Source organism: Podarcis tiliguerta (assembly GCF_965153285.1).
Source record: "Podarcis tiliguerta genome assembly, chromosome: 3".
Lineage (NCBI taxonomy): Eukaryota > Metazoa > Chordata > Lepidosauria > Squamata > Lacertidae > Podarcis > Podarcis tiliguerta.
Window position 1 is genome coordinate 12,189,012 of NC_139536.1, and position 20,849 is coordinate 12,209,860.

The 20,849-nt window shown below is 44.0% G+C and overlaps 1 protein-coding gene across 1 annotated transcript in view; it reads left to right on the forward strand.

Moving 5' to 3' along the window:
• Positions 1–4,454: 4,454 nt before the first annotated feature.
• The window catches only part of PSME4 (proteasome activator subunit 4), an 85,816-nt gene continuing 69,421 nt past the window's right edge, over positions 4,455–20,849 (forward strand). The window contains 4 exon segments of the mRNA XM_083432428.1: positions 4,455–4,933; positions 15,318–15,458; positions 16,691–16,807; positions 18,513–18,572. Coding sequence (XP_083288554.1) covers positions 4,692–4,933; positions 15,318–15,458; positions 16,691–16,807; positions 18,513–18,572 — 560 coding nt within the window. The 5' untranslated portion in view covers positions 4,455–4,691.

Here is a 20,849-nt window from a genome sequence, read left to right on the forward strand (position 1 = left end):
AAAGCTATTCGACAGTGGAACGGAGGTTGTGCAGGTTTTAAAGCAGAGGTTGGATGGCCATCTCCCATGGATGCTGTAGTTGAGATTCCTGCAGCAGTTGCACAAACGGCCTCAGAACAAGTAGGTAAAGGTAAAGGTAAAGGGACCCCTGACCATTAGGTCCAGTCGTGACCGACTCTGGGGTTGCGGTGCTCATCTCGCTTTATTGGCCGAGGGAGCCAGCGTACAGCTTCCGGGTCATATGGCCAGCATGACTAAGCCGCTTCTGGCGAACCAGAGCAGCACACAGAAACGCTGTTTACCTTCCTGCCGGAGCGGTACCTATTTATCTACTTGCACTTTGACGTGCTTTCAAACTGCTAGGTTAGCAGGAGCAGGGACCAAGCAACAGGAGCTCACCCCGTCGCAGGGATTCGAACCGCCAACCTTCTGATCGGCAAGTCCTAGGCTCTGTGGTTTAACCCACAGCGCCACCCGCGTCCCTCCACAGCGCCACCCGAGTCCCTCAACAAGTAGGTACACTTCCCCAATAATATGATTTTTTCTGCTAATTGACTAGGTTAATCCCAGATAATAAACAACTGGGGAAAGAAGGTAGTAAGAGAGTGCCTTTTATTGAGCCAGGTGAATGTATGGCACTAAAATGAAAATCAGTAGCTGCTTCATGTTGTCTGAACTAGTTGGCTAGTCTTCTTTACACCTCAGGTGCAAGCAGAACTGAGTATATATACTATGTTAGGTTTTAAAAAGCCTGGCTTTGTTCAGGGAACTTAGGTTATGGTTTACTTTTGCTCAGTGGAAGTTACTTTTGATTCAAGGCAAACACTTCGCTTTGCTTGAGGATGCTGAGAAACGAGGTGTAAAAGAATGAGTCACGTAATTGGTACTATGGTTTAACTGTCTGCCATAACAATGTACGAGTAACATATTCTAGAGCGGTAACCGTTTTAGTTTGTTGCAGCAAAAACCTTAAAGAACGCAGCAGTAGTTGCTACAGGACTGTCCACATTGTCCCCTTTCATGCTTGGTCCATCAAAGAACTGCTACTGAGTCTTCAGTAATGATCATTCAGAATAAGTGATGAATCAACATATAGACAATGGTAGTTCTGGAAATAGCTCCAGCAGTTAACCAGGGGCTAAGAGCTAGGGTGCATGAACCTTGGCCATGAACAGCCACCCAAAGGAAACTAACTGCCTTCAATATAAACGTGTTTGATCCTTACAGTTATGTAGCTACTCAGTCTTACCTAGTTGAGGCAACAGGCACGTGACAGATTCTTTGTGGCAATCCAGTATTGGATCCACTTCCTCACTGATGGGTGACAAAGTCCAAAAGGTTATTATTTCTAAGAGAGAGTGAAAGAGAGAGGTGTACAGATAGAGAGAAAGTAGATAGGACTAAAACTTGCCTGACCAGGAACCATGCCCTCCACTTCAAATGTGCACAGATGGGCTGTGATTGCTAAGTGTGAATGAAACACACTCCAAAAGTTATCCAAGTCACTTTTGTCTCGATTATTACTGTCTTTTTCGCTCTATAAGACACACCAGACCATAAGACGCACCTAGTTTTTGGAGAAGGAAAAAAATATTCTGAATCTCAGAAGCCAGAACAGCAAGAGGGATTGCTGTACAGTGAGAGCAGCAATCCCTCTTGCTGTTCTGGCTTCTGGGATAGTTGCGCAGCCTGCATTCGCTCTTTAAGACGCACACACATTTCCCCTTACTTTTTAGGAGGGAAAAAGTGAGTCTTATAGAGCAAAAAATATGGTACTTCACAAGCTCCCAGGATGAGCCCTGATCCAGAATATAGATTTGGGAGTGCTGATCCCTACCTTAAATTATGCCTTGCCAACTCTCCATATCCCTTTGAGCATGGTTAGGCAAACTAAGGCCCGGGGGCCGGATCTGGCCCAATCGCCTTCTCAATCCAGCCTGCAGAAGGTCCGGGAATCAGTGTGTTTTTACATGAGTAGAATGTGTCCTTTAATTTAAAATGCATCTCTGGGTTATTTGTGGGGCATAGGAATTCGTGTGTTTTTTTTCTTTCCCCAAAATATAGTCCACCTCCAACAAGGTCTGAGGGACAGTGGACCAGCCCCCTTTGTTACATCAAATATCCCATTCTCCCTTCCCCGATTATTTTGGGACACATTTCAACATCTGAGGTGTGCGTACGCATAGGTTTAAAACCTAAAAATGGCTAAAATGCATTTAAAATCTTCTTGACTGCCTGGCTGGTGTGGTTGGTGTGGTTATAGAGTGCTGGACTAGGATCAGCGTTCAAATTCCCCCCTCAGCTGCCAAGCTCATTTGCGTGACTTTGGGCCAGCCTCTTGCTCACTCACAGCCTAACCCAGCTCTCAAGGATTGTTGCTGAGGGCAAAATAGGTCGAAGCAGCATGTAGACCACCTTCAGCTCCTCAGAGGAAAGGTGGAATATAAATATAACAAACAAATAAACAAACTATGACCCCACCTCCCGGATTGCTGGCATCCCAGGGAAGCCATTTCTTCCACCACCACCCCAGGGACATTGTGGTCATGGTGGGTGCATCCTCCAGGGAGACTCACTTTGTTACATATTGGTGCAGTGATGTGAGCTAGAAGCAAAGCAGCCTTCTTGTCTGATTTTTGCTGGAATCCAAGGCCATGGCTGCGGGAGAAGCAAGACTGTCTTGGGGTGTTCAGGCTGCAAACCCTTCCATCATAGCCTCAGGTTGTATATATGTGTAAATAAACCGTATATCTTAAAGACACCGCTCCCCAGTCTCCACTGTGCCGCCTTCCTAAAAGGAAACATGAACCCTGGGTAAGTGCCCAGAACCCCTGGCGTCTGGTGTGGGTCAACCTATTTAGGCATCAGGCAAAAACATTCCTCTTCTCTCAGGCCTTTCGCTAATTAAATCATTTACGGCCTTTAAAACTCTCTCTCTCTCTCTCTCTCTCTCTCTCTCTGTGAGCATGTAGGGGTTATTGTTTTCGTTCGCTATTTTGGTGTGTACAGTGGTGCCCCGCAAGACAAATGCCTCGCAAGACGGAAAACCCGCTAGACAAAAGGGTTTTCCGTTTTTCAATGCGCTTCGCAGGACGAATTTCTCTATGGGCTTGCTTCGCAAGACGAAAATGTCTTGCGATTTTTTTCCGCTCCCCACCCCCTTTTTCTAAGGCACTAAGCTGCTAATAGCCTTTTAGCAGCTAATCCGCTAATCCCTTAAGCCTTTAATAGCCGCTAATAGCCACTAAACCGCTAATAGCGCTAATCCGCTAATAGGGTTGCTTCGCAAGATGAAAAAACCGCTAGACGAAGAGACTCGCGAAACCGATTCTTTTCGTCTTGCGAGGCACCACTGTATTTTGGTGTTTTTATATTGTAAACCACCCTGTGATCCTCGGATGAAGGTGGGATGGAAAATTAGTATATCATCAACATCATCATTAGTGTGTTTAGGGTTTTGTTTGCTATTCTGGTGTGTATTTTTGTGTTTTTATGCTGTAAACATGCCCTGTGATCCCTGGATGAAGGCTGGGATAGAAATTTAGTGAGTAATAAAGAAGAAGAAGAAGAAGAAGAAGAAGAAGAAGTGTATATGTGGCAGGGATGTTGCTTTTGTTTGCTATTATGGCATGTAATTTTTTTTATGCTCTAAAATCCCGTGAGCCTCGGATGAAGGTGGGATAAAAATTTAGTAATAACAATTAACAACAGTCTTTTCGTTTGCTACTATGATGTGTACTTTTTATGCTTTTATGCCCTGTGATCCATGGATGAAGGGCGGGATAGAAATTTAGTATGTAATAAATAACAAGGGGAGTATGTGTATGTGTGTGTAGAAATTTAAAAAAATGAAAAGAGATTTTCCCACAGAGGCAGCTGTGGGGCAGCCTGTGAGATTTAAAAAAACAACAACAACACAGTAATAATGATAATATTTGTTGTTTAAAATAGTATTATTATAAAATAATAACAACAACAGCAACAACACAGAAATAATAATAGTTGTTGTTAGGTTTAAAACATTGTTACTAAAAAAAGTATTATTGTTGTTATTATTAAAAAGGACTATTATTGTTATTATTAAAAAGGACTGTTGTTGTTATTATCATTATTATTGACTATTATTATTATTAAGGACTATTATTATTATTATTATTATTAAGGACTATTATTATTATTATTATCATCATTTATTATTATTAGTCCTCTCCTTTGCCTGCTCTGCTTCCCGCCCCCTCAGCGAAGGCCCCTCGCGCTCAATCTCCCCTCCGCGGTTCCCCCTCAGGCGTCGCATCCAATCAGCAGCCGACCTCCTCCCCCCTCCCCCTCCCGCGCGCTCCTTCTCCCCGAGCCCCCCTCCCTCCCGTCAGCGCCGCCTTCCCTCCCCTCCTCCCCCTCCCCACAGCGGAAGTGACCTCGGCGCCTCCCTCCCTCCCCCTCCCTCCCTCCCCGCCTGCCATCAGTGCCTGGCGGCGGAGGCCGGCGCTGGTTGCCTCGTTCGCTCCGCCGCTTCGTCACCAGGCGCCGCTGTGTGACAGACGCCCCAGGGAGCCGAGCGAGTTCGGTGGCCGGAGGAGCGGAGGCGAGGCCTTCTCGCGGGGCAGCGCCGGCGGCTGAGGGGGGAAAGGGGGCGTCGGAGAGGGCGAAGGGAGCGAGGAAGGGGCGAGGCGGCCGGCCGGCCGGCGGGAGCCATGGCCGGGGCCGGCGGCGCTGCGGCCGGGCCACCGCCACCACCTCCGCCTCCCCTCCTTCTTTCTCCTCCGCCGCCGCCGCCTCAGAAGGAGCTGGTTTACAACAAGCTGCTGCCCTATGGCGACAAGCTGGAGGCCGAGGCCGGCCGCCTCCTCTCCCGCATCAAGCTCAACCTCAGCTGGGCCGTGCAGCTCCAGGAGCTCTGGCCCGGAGGCCTCTTCTGGAGCAGGAAGCTCTCCACGTGAGTGGGGCGGAGGGTTGCTTGTTGGGGGGGGGGAAGGATTATTGGGGGGGTCTATTTCTCCCCCCCCCCATCATATTAAGTTTCAACATTTTCAACAAACACACATTCGCCTCTTCATTTTATCGACTTCCCCTTCCTTCCCCAACCCGGAGTTATTGTTTCTCCCCTTCTGCTGAGCCATATCAGAACCACAATATTTATTATTGGGGTTCCTTTTTTGGGGGGGAGGACCGTCTAGGTCAGGACGCTCTGGAAGATGGGGAGGGGGGTGTTGCAGTGCAGTCCAGCCCTTTCCTCCAACTCTTTCTCTCTGGGCTTTGCCGGTGTTTGGTGTAAGAAACACCCCCCCCTTCGGGGTTTGGGGAAACAAATGACACCCATTTACACCCACCCATAGGCAGGCTTTATGTTGTGGGGTGTTGGGGGGGGGAGAGAGCCCTAGTTAGATAAGTATTTTTATTTATTTACTTGGTTGTTCTCCACCCCCCTTGGCTACACCCATGCACCCCCCTTTTTTTTACAAAAAGGCAAGCCTCTGTTCTTGTGGGTGGGGTTCCCTCTTTCTCTTCTCTCTCTCTGAGGCTGGGGGGTCAGCCTAGGGGTGGCACTTCATCCTCACACTACCTCAGGCAGCCTGGAGTGGGGAGGGAAAAGGGGAGAGCACCCTGTAGGAAACGCTGTAAATATGCCTTAATGAACCACAAGAACAGTTGCTATAATTAATAGCTGGAAGGAACCAGGCAGGCGGTTTTGAGCTGGGTTTCTAGGGAGTTAAGCCCCCCCCCCCCCCGCAATTGCATTGGGATTTAAGCTTCCCGTGGAAAAGAAATATGTTCTGGATTGTAGACAAAAGAGTCCTGTGGTGCTTGGAAACCTAACAGCCGCCCGGTGTTTCCCTGGTGTTCGTGTTTCGCTTTGTTGGGAGGGCATGGCAGCAGTGTGTCAGTTGTACTCAGGGTAATATGGATGTCTCTCTCCCCTCCACCCCAAACGAGGGTGGTAGGGTTTGGTAGGGTATGCCTTCTTCCGAGATGTAATTTCTCTGTTTTGTCCCCATTGTGCTCTGTTAAGTGACAGGACCACAAATAATTGTGAGAGGGTGTAAGGTATTTAACCTGCCTTGTGTCTGAAGTGTCAGGGCAGGTAAGAACACATAAAGCAATTAAGTCATCAAAACACATGCAGAAAAAACAGCCTACGTGTCCTTAACAAACTTTTTGGGTGCCTCAGGTGCAGCCTGAAGAATCTGCCAGTGATCGGCAAAATGATGTTTGATTCTCACTTCTCTGGAGGTTCCACTTTGTTGGGCATCCTTTATTGCTTAGACAATTTGTGGCTTTAAGGCACACCTTATCCGCCCCGCCCCCCCAATACAGAAGGTAGATATTTTTAAAATGGGAGATGAATAAACACTGCATTAACTCCTTACCTATGCCAGTTTCTGGTAGTAAAGATAACTGTACATCTAAGGCCCCGGGGGGACGCGGGTGGCGCTGTGGGTAAAACCTCAGTGCCTAGGACTTGCCGATTGTATGGTCAGCGGTTCAAATCCCCCGCGGTGGGGTGAGCTCCTGTCTTTCGGTCCCAGCTCCTGCCCACCTAGCAGTTCGAAAGCACCCCTAAGTGCAAGTAGATAAATAGGTACCGCTTTATAGTGGGAAGGTAAACGGTGTTTCCGTGTGCTGCGCTGGTGCTGGCTCGCCAGAGCAGCTTCATCACGCTGGCCATGTGACCCAGAAGTGTCTCCGGACAGCGCTGGCCCCCGGCCTCTTAAGTGAGATGGGCACACAACCCTAGAGTCTGACACGACTGGCCCGTACGGGCAGGGGTACCTTTACCTTTTAAAGACCCGGGTATTTCAAAAAGCCGTTTCTACACCCAGGTTCTACAATTCCCTGGATGAAGGAGTAGCCTGTGCTGCTCCTTTTACATTCAGCAACTTAGTTCTATGCCACGTGTCTGCCATTGTCTGCTGCTGTCTGCATGACTCCAGCTTCCCCAAGGCTTTGTCTGGCACTATTTTTGTAAGTGTTTTGATCAGCAGGGGGCTTGGTTGGGCTTTGAGTGTTTGTAAGATTGCAGCTTTGCTTTTGAAGGACATCTTCTGACTGGGGCATGTGCCTCTGGGGACCTTTTTTTAGGAATGAGCAGCCACCCCTTCTGTTTGTGCAACCTCCTGTGTGGGCTTGTGTTTGGGAAGTGTCATCTTTCAAGGCTGCTTGAGTCTTGGACTTTGGGAAGAGGAGGGTTTTGTTAGCTTTAGTGATGGTAGTCGTTCCCTGAGCTTTCTACTTGTGCAGCTAATAAATCATACACAGTTCATTACTCCTAAAAATAGTTTATCACTCTTTGTTGCCAAAACTAGCGCATAGGTTTTGTTCAGTGACTTCATAAGCTACTTGCAACTGTCCTTGCCTTTTTAAACTAGATTACAAAATAGCATTTGCATTTAGTTCCAAAACAAGCACTGCATTTCACTTTCACGGTTCAAAGCCTAGCTAGTAACTCGCAGAGTTTAATCTCTTACTCATCTCACATAACGTTTGTTCATACTGCTGTGTCAGCAAAGGAAAAAGAAAAGTGTGTTTTGAGCTGGACAAGGGCAAAAGCAGCAACTTCTAGTTCAAGGACTTCTTTGTCTTCTGGGGCACTGATAAAATGTTTTTGCCTTGTCATTGTGCTGTCCCTACAGAGAAATATTAAAAGCGAAGCTGTGTTAGTCTGTAGCAGTTTCTTTCCTTGCTGCTATAGCATCTTGGAGGGGTGACTAGTTTATTGTGACATGAATTCTTTGGAATACATATCTTGCTTTCTCTAGTAGATGAATGTAACAGACTTGACTACAAAAACTGATGCTGCAGCAAACCAGATAATTGTCAAGGTGGTAATATATCTATTAAGCACCCAAACCACAGCTTGGAATACAATCAATAAAGTAAGACTAAAATGATGGCCATACCCAAAGGCTTACAATCTAACAAAGGTACCACAGCACTTTCTGCCACTTCAGTTCTAGACCTAATCTCTTTCTAATAAATAGTGACTTAAAATAAAATGGACTGTGAGGATACATTTCATTAACATTTCACACTACTAAAGAGAGAAAACCAAGGCAAAGGTTTAATTGGGTGGAGGGTATACTAGATTGCCTGTTTTGAATCTGTTTGTGCTATTACGTATTTTTCAAAAATAATGTAAAGAGCAGGTGTTGACAGCAACCAGAATTTCGGTATTGTGCGTATAGCATGTTCAACAAACCTGCTACTGGGTGTGGAGAGTGCAGCTGATTGGGACACAATTGTGGGCAGCCTGAGGATGTACCATCCACCTTGGGCCTGCCCATAAAAAGCAAGTCTTGTGTAAGTGACTAGGGTGATGCCTGCTGTTTCCAGGAACTCTTCTCATTGTGAAACTGTTATGGGTACCGTAATTTGAGAGTTTGTTTGAGCCCTGGGTGAGAACCCGGAGGCTGAGAGGGAGGGTGTGTTGGAAGTAAAATGAATTGATATTGATTTATATATATTAGAAAATTTGTATTAATGGAACATTTTAATATGCAACTCAATTTTTGTAATACTTTGTTTATATCGTTGTTTCTTCAGTTTTTTTGTGCACCGCTTAGAGATATTTTAAATAAATTAAGTGGTATAGAAATTAATCAATAATCAATCATACAATAAAAAAGTTAGTGCCTTTCATTGAGCCTTAAAATCACTTGCTTATGTTTAGACATGTTGAGGTCAGCTGTTCAATGGAAATGGTTTCCAATTTGTGGTATTTTTGTATGTTTCAACCATGTTTATGTTTTATGCTTGTTTTTAGAAGGTTAAAAACAGCTTACAGAGGTCTTTTAGTGTTCTCCCATAAGGGCTATGTCTCAGTCCACACTAACATAACAGTGCTACAGCATTGTTTGCTCTTAGGCTATTCATTGCCAAAAGGTGTTCTAATTGTTTTAATATATTTTTTAATAGAACTGTCTTGCTGGGACACCTCAGGTGGTAGAGCATGAGAGTTAATTTCAGAGTCGTGGGTTCAAGCTCTATGTTGGGCAAAAGATTCTTGCATTGGAGGGACTAGATGACCCTTGTGGTGCCTTCCAGCTCTACAGATCTTTGATTTCATAATTAAGCTGAGGCATCCTTGTGTGTGAAGGGAAGAGCACCCAACTGTGTGCAGGGGATGAAGCTTGTTCATATGCCATCTTATTAAGATGAGATGTGATTGTTCAAATACAGCAATCAAGAATCAACCCTGCTACTGCATGCATAGTGTCCTTCTGAGTTTTAGTTAGAAAATTTACACCCCATTTTTCTCATATAGACTTAGGGTGACCTATAATAAATACTGTATTGTAAATGAGGACTTTGGGATATAAATTCATACTTCGAAATTCTTATTTTGGTACTCCATTTAGTATTTATTCTTTATTCGCTTTTGCTGGTAGCTTAATTTGCTTTGGTCCAAGTGCCACCTGAGACTGATGAGTCTAGTCTTCCCAGTTTCATGTGCAGGTCACGTGATTTGTTAGGGACCAGGAATACCATTAGACATTTCATCACTGTTACAGATGATGCAGCAAAACTGCATCAGAGGAATGAAAGATACTGTGCTTCCAATGTTCCCCATATGCCTGGAGACAGCAGTCCATAGGGCATTGCTGCTGTTGATGATGTTCCAGCGGCTGGTTGAAAATCTGGTCAGAGACAGGATAGTTGTCGAAGCCTCTCAAGGGCATGGCTGTGGCTCCTTGCTTCCCCAGGCTCAGCTGGATTTGGCTCTTAGTTCGGTTCAGCTTGGCTGGCGAAGAGAGTCAGTGCGGGAACAGCAGTCCTCCAAGCCCTCGCACTTGACATATTGGTGTTCCAAATCTGTTTCTTAGTCACACCAGAGTGTAATGGAACTTGGGGAACTGGCAGTGTACATTAGTAAAAAGAAACTTTTGGGGGCCGGGGGCGGGTTGTTTGGCAGAATATCAATCTGCCTTTTGCATCATTGGAAGTGACTTTGTTTACTAGGAAAGATTCTTAGATAGGATTACTTCAGTAGATATAACATGACTCACATGATTGCCTTACAAGACATCTTGAACTTGAGCAGACATAGTGTGACACTGTTTTTCCTTTAACCATCTGCTGCTACCTCAGTGTTGTTTACAGTGAGGCCTGTTTTCATTCTAGTAGGAGTTATGTGGTAATGCTGTCAAAACATGTTGCCTACAAAATAATCAGGGTTCTGAAAAGCCATGTGATTTTGGAAGACATCAGAACCTGCTAGTTTTAACCCTTTGCAGTGTATTATGATAGTATATGACTTGTCATTCTGTTTTATGGATGATGTTAGTATGAAGTAATAGAATGATCAAGCAGTATGGCTTGGTATGTTATGTTTGGGAAATTAGACTTGTACCCATCTCAGTATCCTGCATCCAGTAGCGCAGGCTTCATCAAACTCGGTCCTCCAGATGTTTTGAGACTACAATTCCCATCATCCCTGGCCACTGCTAGTTAGGGATAATGGGAGTTGTAGGCCAAAAACATATGGAGGTCCGAGTTTGAGGAAGCCTGCAGTAGTGGCTGGATCCAGATGTTTTAAGAGCTCTGTTTTTCACAGTCCATTGCAAGATGCTTGTAATTTAATGTTTACAAACTCCATGTCATGATGATCCGAGTCCTGGCAGGTATACTACCTAATAGTTGTTTAAAATCTGTGACTTAATAAAATCGTAATACAGCAAAGTTTTCATGGATCACACTTTTTCTTCAGATTTATTTATCAGATTTAGTTTTTATACTGTCTAGTTTAAATAATTTACAATGTTTCTATTTATTTATTTATTTATTTATTTATTTCATAAAATGTATCCAACACTTGATTGTAAAAAAACTCAAAGTGGTTTACCAAAAGATAAAACAAGAAAATCAACAAAAATTAGCAACCCTGCTTATAAATAGCTAGTAATATATAGCTAGCATTACATGTCAATGCATTGCTTCAGTGGTATACCATGCTATTTGACTGACTCTATGCCATACACAGATGCACTCTGAGTTGGCAATTCTACAGGAAGAACATGGGAGAGCAAGCTTCTTTCTGTCCATGGCCAGATTTCCTTGTGGGCAATCTGTCAGAAGTTGCTTGCATCAGTGGGTGGGGCCAAAGGCAGCGGATGGGGTCACCCTTCTCTCTCCCTCCTCTTTCCTATCCAGGAAGCTGACAGAGGAAGTAGCAGATCACTCTTGAAGAAAAGCGTGAAGTAATTGCTTGTAGATGGCTTTTGAAATTAATTAGCCACTGCATGACAGCCAACCCAGAACTCATGGTCCAGAGGGTGAATAAGTTAAGAACAATAATTTGAGAGGGTGTGCTTCAAAATTAAAAGGGCAAATCATGGCTAGGAAATTGAAAGTGACACGCACTATGCTTCATGAATGTTGAACTTGCATTTGGAAACTCTTCAAACTTGCTCCTCCAGTTCACCATTTGGTGTGTCATGATAAAGAGCAGGAAATAACTCTGCCTTGAGGGAACAGCAATTTGATGGCATACCTCAACACTGACACTTCTGTTCCACACCCTAGTGCAAGGGCACATGGCTTATTCAGCACTGAAGTGCTCAGGGGAAATAGTAGCTAGAGGGCTGCTGCTAATCTGCACCTTCTGTTTAATAGAGGATACTGAGCAACAGTACGCTGAGCCAAAATGTTGTTATGAAAGTATTGCCTGTAATATAAAACAAAATTGAGTGAGCACTTGTTGGAGATAATGGGCGGTATCCAACTAACACATCCCACCAGTGCAAGGATTTACACATGTGCAATAGAACTTCTACACCTGCTTCCAGGTGTGTGCCCCGCACCCTCTCCAAATCTGCTTTAGGGTTTAGGAAACTTAGGAAAAAATGGGGGGGGGGAGTTCCATTTCACAAGTGGAAATTCTTGTACTCAAGATGTGTCAGTAGGATCCCACCCAAGAAAGGTTGGAAAAAAGGCATATGAAACAGCAAACGACACCCTGCTCCTTTAGCAGTTTTAGAAATTGGGCTTCTAACCCTTCACATTTGGGGGTCGTAGATGATTGCATAGGATATTATTATTATTTTTTTTATTATTATTAATACCCTGCCCATCTGGCTGGGTTTCCCCAGCCACTCTGGGCAGCTTCCAACTGAATATTAAAAACAAGACAGCATCAGACATTAATAATAATAATAATAATAATAATAATAAATTTTATTTATATCCCGCCCTCCCCAGCCGAAGCCGGGCTCAGGGCGGCTAACAACAATAAAACAGTACAAAAGTACAGCACAAACAACACTCTAAAATCATTCATTATAAAATTAATTAAAAACTTCCCTAAACAGGGCCGCTTTCAGTTGTCTTTTAAAAGTAAAATAGTTGTTTATTGCCTTGACATCTGATGGGAGGGTGTTCCACAGGGCAGGCGCCACTACCAAGAAGCCCCTCTGCCTGGTTCCCTGTAACCTCACTTCTCACAGCGAGGGAACTGCCAGAAGGCCCTCGGAGCTGGACCTCAGTGTCTGGGTTGAATGATGGGGGGGTGGAGACGCTCCTTCAGGTATACAGGACCAAGGCCGAGAATTATAAACATATGTAAGCCTTTGAACATATGCTGCTCCAATAGCACTTACATTTCAACCTTTTCCTTCTATTATGTGTTGAATTCCCAACACCCTTTCATGAGTACAGAATATGAATGTTGGACAAAGAGGATTCTCAGTCGAAACCTTATGAAAATATATTCAGCACTGGTGATGCTGCTACCAAGCTATGTTTATCTCTCCAATCTCCCCAAATTTAAAATAGCTGATGTTTAAAATTATGGCTGAAGAATGCTGGCTGTCCAGGAAAACAGCAGAGTCAGCCACTGTTGTCTCACAAATCACGATTGTAATTTGCAAACCTAAGAGGTTTAGAGCACTGGCAGCTTCACAGATTTGCTGAAAATAAAAAGATAGGTTAGAGAATGAAAAGCCATCAATGATGGCTTTAAAATAACGGTTCTCATACCTAAGATAAATTACCATATTTACAATATCCATAAATAAGTTTCTTAATTATGATATCATATTGGGAGTATTATTTTCTGAGCTCTGGGAATTTCCCTGGTACTGTGTGAAGAAAGTTAAAAATAAAGCAAAGTTACAATTTACGTTAAAAAGCTTGAATAGTTACAATTGAATGGATTAAGCAATCAAAGCAAGTAGCTAAATATTTTAACATAAAAAGTACAAATGGAACCACCCACCTGTTACTATGATGTCATAGTGATGGCAGGTGATTGACAGCTCTCAAAATTGGTCGCCATAACTACTGATCATTGAGCAACCTCCTTTGAAGATGCCCTTTCAGCACCAACCAGTGGATTGGTGCTAGGAGTGTGCTGTCAAAGATGCTCCCTTTAAATCAATGATCCACCAGTTAGGGGGAGTCCCTTTGCAGTTGTTGCAGAGGGAAAAATGTTCCTAAAACTGGAGTATTCTTCCTTCTGAAGAGAAGGCGGCTATGAATGGCTTCCTTTAGAATTGCTTATTATTGTGTGCTTTGGAAGTGCCCTGCAATGGCGTTTGCAAGCCCTGTGGTCATGAACTCATTGCAGGGTTTGCAAAGTGCCTCGTGCAGAATCTCTGCAAAGCCCCTTTTGTCCAAGCTACCCATCATCTGATATTTTACATGATGGCAGGTGTAGGGTAGGTGGATATGGCTTTATCCATATCCAGTGTGGTGTAGTGGTTAGGAGCGGTAGACTCGTAATCTGGTGAACTGGGTTCGTGTCTCCGCTCCTCCGCATGCAGCTGCTGGGTGACCTTGGGCTAGTCACACTTCTCTGAAGTCTCTCAGCCCCACTCACCTCACGGAGTGTTTGTTGTGGGGGAGGAAGGGAAAAGGAGATTGTTAGAGGCTTTGAGACTCCTTCGGGTAGTGATAAAGCAGGATATCAAATCCAAACTCTTCTTCTTCTTTATTATCATTTATTTATTTAATTTGTATATCACCCGTCAGGGCAGTTCACAATATGGAATTACAAAATGAGAGCACAAAATAAATAATAACACAAAAACAAACCAATAACTCCCATCTGCCATAAACGGGACCCGGGTGGCGCTGTGGGTAAAAGCCTCAGCGCCTAGGACTTGCCGATCGAAAGGTCGGCGGTTCGAATCCCCGTGGCGGGGTGCGCTCCCATCGCTCGGCCCCAGCGCCTGCCAACCTAGCAGTTCGAAAGCACCCCCGGGTGCAAGTAGATAAATAGGGACCGCTTACTAGCAGGAAGGTAAACAGCGTTCCGTGTGCTGCGCTGGCTCGCCAGATGCAGCTTGTCACGCTGGCTGTCTTTGGACAGCGCTGGCTCCTGGCCTCTAGAGTGAGATGAGCGCACAACCCTAGAGTCTGTCAAGACTGGCCCGTACGGGCAGGGGTATCTTTACCTTTGTTGTTGTTTGTTGTTGTTTAGTCGTTCAGTCGTGTCCGACTCTTCGTGACCCCATGGACCAGAGCACGCCAGGCACTTCTGTCTTCCACTGCCACCCGCAGTTTGGTCAGATTCATGTCAGATCCAATCTTTACCTTTACCTTACCATAAACGCAAGGAAAGGATCCAGGAGTACCCACAAGCTACATGCCTACTCCTTCAGAGGGAGTGTAACCCCATCAAGAGTAGGCAGCCTCCAATCCATCCAGTCCAGGGAACTGCCCACTTTCAGTGCTTATCTGGATTGAGCTTCAGTTTGTTGGCTCTCATCCAGTCCATTACCGAGGAAAGACAACAGTCCAGCATATCTCCTGCTGCACCTGCAGGTGTAATGGAGAAGTAGAGCTGTGTGCCATCAGCATATTGCTTACAGCATATGCCAAAACTCTGGATGAGCATACTTAGTGGTTTCCTGTGGAGGTTAAACAGTATAGGGGATAAAATCGAACCCTGAGGAACCCCACATTGAAGGCTCCACAGGGCCAAAGTGCACTCCCCATGCATTACCCTCTGGAAATGACCCCCCAGCCACCGCTAGGCAGTGCCACCCCCCCAACTCAGACTGTTGCTTCAGCAGGATGCCATAGTTGACGGTACCAGAAGTTGCTGAGCCTTTTCAGTGGTGGCACACAGCATTTGGAATGCCTATCTCAGGGAGGCTCATTTATTATTAAATCCAGTGTCTCTGCACCTTTTTACTTGCCCAAGCCTTTCAGTATGTTTTGAAAACATTGGCTTTTGTTGTGTTTTTCTGCTGTGCTATGTGTACATGTTGTCTTGATATTTATATTTTTATCTTCCAAGAGAGCTTGCTTGTTGAAGGGTGGCATATTTAAATAAAGAAATAAATGTTTCCCACATTATGTGTTTCTTCTTCTTCTTAAAGGTATCTCCGGCTCTATGGGAGAAAGTTTAGCAAAGAAGACCATGTCCTTTTTATCAAGCTCTTGTATGAGCTAGTAACTATTCCAAAGTTGGAGATCAGCATGATGCAAGGTTTTGCACGTCTTTTGATAAACCTGCTGAAGTAAGTTACCATTTCATTGCTCCTGGGTAACGGAAGTATCTTATGTCCTGTGGAAGAGTAATTTGGGAAAAAAATAGCCGACTTTGAGGCTGGATACAAGCCTTTTTAGTTAAACGGGCCCAAAATTTGGATTGGCTTTTGTTGGGGGCTTGTGTCTTTCATCATGCTGGATTTTGAAGGTACTCAGAAGTGTCAAAAATCCATCATGACACCAAGAGTAGGTGTTCCCTGCCTTTTCCCCATGTCTGGCAGAAGGAGGGGGGCTGATTCCTGAGGTCGCTCAGTCTTTCTGCTTCAAAGTGCATTTGAGGCCCAACACAAGGTCCAACGCCATTTCTTACATTTTTACTCAGCACTTTAAAAGAGGGGCTCACTTCTGGCAAGCGTATTTGTGACCTCCTCCAAACCAAACTAGGACGCGGGTGGCGCTGTGGGCTAAAGCCTCAGCGCCTAGGGCTTGCCGATCGAAAGATCGGCGGTTCGAATCCCCGCGGCGGGGTGCGCTCCCGTCGTTCGGTCCCAGCGCCTGCCAACCTAGCAGTTCGAAAGCACTCTTGGGTGCAAGTAGATAAATAGGGACCGCTTACTAGCGGGAAGGTAAACGGCGTTTCCGTGTGTGGCTCTGGCTCGCCAGAGCAGCGATGTCACGCTGGCCACGTGACCCGGAAGTGTCTCCGGACAGCGCTGGCCCCCGGCCTCTTTGACTGAGATGGGCGCACAACCCTAGAGTCTGTCAAGACTGGCCCGTACGGGCAGGGGAACCTTTACCTTTACCAAACCAAACTGCCTTGGTTAATGTAACACTGAATTAACATTGGCAATAATCTCAGCTAAGGCTAAGAGTGGCCTGTACATGTGCCTTCCCTCCTGACATGTAAATTCCCTTCCCTGCCACTTGTAAACTATGGTTAAGCATTCTATCAGCACAAACAAACAATAGTTTCCCTTCAACAGAGTTTGTTAACTTCGTTTCAAATTCTTATTAAGAGAGAAACCTGGTTAGTGCTATGTAATGTGTAGTTGCATCTACATCTTAAACGATTGCTTCAACTTTGTCTAGAGAATGTCATGAGATAATTTTCTTGCCATGTTACGGATTACTAGGAAGCTGTGTGAAAGGGGTGATGACTAAAGCAAAGTTGCAGCCAGACTTTCTGTTGTGCTATTTTGGGGTATGAAAGTTACATCCAGTTGTAATTAATCATTAATCTTAAACTGCTTTTTTAATTTAGGAAAAAAGAACTTCTTTCAAGGGATGACTTAGAATTGCCATGGAGGCCACTGTACGAAATGCTGGAACGGATATTGTACTCTAAGACTGAACATCTTGGATTAAATTGGTTTCCAAAGTAAGATTTTTGTTTTAGTTTTTAAAAATGTGAGATAGAACAGGTTTACCTTTCTATTTTAAACATATTTATAAGATACTAACGGGATGATGCTTTGTTGATCCTCAAGGATAACAGACAAAAAGTCAGAATTTGATTGTAGGAATAACTTGTGTAGGGACAGCTTGCAGAAACTCAATGTGTAAAGCCTAAAAACTTAAAATAGCCCAACCAGCAAATATTAATTTCAACCTGCTGGTTTTTCTCAGCTCTAATTGTGCAGTTTATCAAATATATTTTCTTCAGTCATCTGAACTAAAGATAACAAGATTTAGACTCTGCTTTTTGTTTTACTGTGGGTGCTCACAATGTCTTCTATTACTCATGTGCCTTTTCTGGTTTACAAACAAGTGGCATAATTACATTTCATGAGATGAATAATCTGATTAGTCTAAGGTTTTAGAAAATACTGTTTGATATCTGTAAGCTGTGAGTGAAAACTGGCCATTTACAAACAGAAAATGACACAGTGTCACCCACTTCTGAAAGGTGGCACTGCTTTACAGACAAGCCATGGCTTAGTTGTGCTTTGCATGTGTACTGGCCAAGTTTCAATCCATTGCATCTCTAGTTAAAAGCATCAAGGATGACAAGATTCTCAAAGACCTCGACCTCAGGCTCCGGAGAGTTGCTGCTAGGTGGTTGATTGATCTGACTTAACATAGAAAGCATCTTATATCTGTTCATATTAAGAGAATTCTCAGTTTTAGATTATAAAGCTGTAACAATAGCCAAGTGGTTAAGAGTATGATTGTTCACTCAAAGAAGCCCCCCAGTTTGATAACTAGAATCTCTAACTATCATAAGGTCAGTGTTTTAAGTGACTTAACATTCCCAACTTGCTTCTTGAGGTCTTTTAAACCAGGGGTGCCTAAAATGTGACCCTCCAGATTTTGAGGGACTGTATATCCCATAATCCTTGACTTTTGGCCATGCTGGCTGTAGCTGATGGGAGTTGGAATTAATGACACCTGGAAAGCCACAGGTCATCCAACACTACTTTAAATAGAGATACCAGTGTTTGAATCTTGAACTTCTTACTGTGAAGCATGAACTATAACTTTTGAGCTACGTCACCTCCCCCAAATTTAATCTCACACCTCAATCTGGAAAGCTAGTTGAGGTACTCTTGTGATCTTTGGTGTGCCCAGTTTGACTTCTAATCTTTGAGGAACAGATCCCCATGTACGTACTGTTAATTTCTTTCTAGTGTGCACGCGCATAGGCACTACCAGAGGAAGGTGCTTTTTTATCACGCATGAGTTTGACTCATAGTTCTGTGAGCTGTGGCCAAGCTATATTGCATCTGATGTAAAAGCACAGGGCAGGGCATTTTCAAAACGTCTTAGGTAAAAGAAGTGTGTAAATTGGAAAAGAGACCTGAGCGGAAGACGTAAGCCCCATTGCAAAAATTTAAGATTGACTAGACTAGAATTTAAAATTGTGCAGTGCGACTTTTTCTCTCATGGTGTTTTGGCAACATTGTTTAAAATATCTTATTTCATTGTTGCCCCTTCTGGTAAATTGAGAAGGATAAATAGAAAATGAAAGAGATAGGACTGGAATCATTTGGTTTGTGTGTGCCTGTTTTCTGAGTCATTTTGTTTACAATTCTACAATTTCCTTTTTCATTGTTTGTTTTTAAACCTTTCTTTTTTATGTTCAGTTCATGTCGACCAGGCTTGTCTTCACCTAAAACATTTGTGCTTAATGTTTTACATAGGTGGTAAGGACAATTTTTTTTTGTTTATTTAGTTCTGGCCGAAGCATTATCTTCTTGCATGGCCTGTTCAGTTGTAACACTTGTCACATACATGTAACTTTTTTAAAACTGGAAAAAAACCTCAATGTTAACATTACACCACAGTTTATGGGAATGTCGCACTGTATTTAAGCCTACTTGTGAGAAAATACATTCTGTGTGAAGTGGCTGAAAATACGGCTATCTGCTAATTTCTGTTGACTAGTAAATTTAAAAGTTATGGTGAATGTAGTGCTTTAATTATTAGGCATAATTTGCACAAAGCTTAGAAATGCATGAATTTAACTTTCCACAAAGCTTGGTGGAATGCTAAAGGAGAGAGAATGATGAAGAGAGTTGGTTGAATTTTTAAAATAATTTTTGGGTTAAGACTTGCAGTGCATTTCTGTGCATTGGTTTGATGGGTTTTATTTCCTGGTAAGTATGTTTTAGGGATGTGGGTGGCGCTGTGGGTAAAACCTCAGCACCTAGGACTTGCCGATCGCATGGTCGGCGGTTCGAATCCCCGCGGCAGGGTGCGCTCCCGTCGTTCGGTCCCAGCGCCCTCCAACCTAGCAGTTCGAAAGCACCCCCAAGTGCAAGTAGATAAATAGGGACCGCTTACCAGTGGGAAGGTAAACGGCGTTCCGTGTGCTGTGCTGGCTCGCCAGATGCAGCTTGTCACACTGGCCACGTGACCCGGAAGTGTCTACGGACAGTGCTCGCTCCCGGCCTCTAGAGTGAGATGAGCGCACAACCCTAGAGTCTGGCAAGACTGGCCCGTACGGGCAGGGGTACTTTTACCTTTTTAAGTATGTTTAGGATTCCAGCCTTAAAATAAAAACATTTGACATTGTTAGAGAAGGTTCTGTAGTTTGTAAAATCTCTGTTCACGTTAACAACCAAAAAGTGTTCCATCAACCTTTTTCCGGAGCCATTCCTTTTTTTATTTATCTAAAGCAAGTCCCCCCCCCCCCACAGTACTGGGAAACCAGCAGCATCTTTCCTAGAACTCATTAACTAAACATGAAATATTTACACATTTGTTTGACATACATGGGATTAGTAATTTCCAAAGGTGCAGGTTCAGTTCTGGGAAATATATCAAAGTAAGTTATATATTTAAAGCATCCTTGGTAGAAAAGTGTCACTGGAGCAGACTAGGGTTCCATCTCGTCCAGTGTCCTGTTTTTCACAGTGGTCAGGCAGGTGCTTCGAGGAAGCCCACAAACAGGGCAAGTCATAATGGCAGGAGCCCTCCCACAGTTTTTGTCCCCCCACCAACTAGCATTCTAAGGCATACTGCCTCTAGACATGGTGCTTCCGTTTTCTCCATGAATTTGTCCCATGTAAAGCCAGTTTCCTCCATGAATTTGCCCCATGTAATAGCCAGGTGGAAGACAGGAGTGCCTGGCGTGCTGTGGTCCATGGGGTCACATGCTCTGGTCCATGGGGTCACGAAGAGTCAGACACAACTAAACAACAACAACAACAGTAGCCAGTTGGCTATCATCACATCTTTTGGCAGTAATAAGGTATATAAAAAACAATTAAAAATTTTTGGACATTCCATTTCGCTGAGTGACTCCAGTTTTTCCCTGGGAGCTTAGGGCAGAATACATGTTCTCCTCCGTTTTATCATTGTATCAACCTTGTGTGGTAAGTACTGGCCTGGGGTCACCCAGAACTTCATTGCTGGGTGGGGATTTGGACCTGGTTATCTCTGGTCCTAGTTGAGCCACCTGGAAGAATCTCCCCCTGCCCCCGCCCCCCAGACTATGCATATTTTGAAACCATTTCCATGTCCTCAGCATGATTTAGTCTAGGATTTTTGCTTATTTATATTGAACCTTGTTTGCAGTTTTCTTCCCCCTTTCTCCCAGTTTTGAAAGATCCTTGGTGCTATTTATAGAGTACCTGCATTTTTACTGTCACAAATAAGTTGGCTTCGTCTGTAAATTTGCTTATGTCACTGCTCAACTCTGACTCCAAATCACTTATCAATGTCAAATGGTGTATGACTCAGTACAGACCACCAATGCTTGTTTACCTCTCTTGTGAGATCTGTCGATTTACTCTCTCCCTCCGCTTTCTGTTCATCGACCAGTTATAGTTCTGACCTGTCCTCCTATCTTATGATGATTAAGTTTGCGTGGGAGTTTATATTAAATATTTTTCAGAAGCCTAGTTGTATAATGTTTATTGGTTTGCTCCAGTATTCCTGAAGGATTATCCTGACCTATAATTCTCTAGAATTTTCTT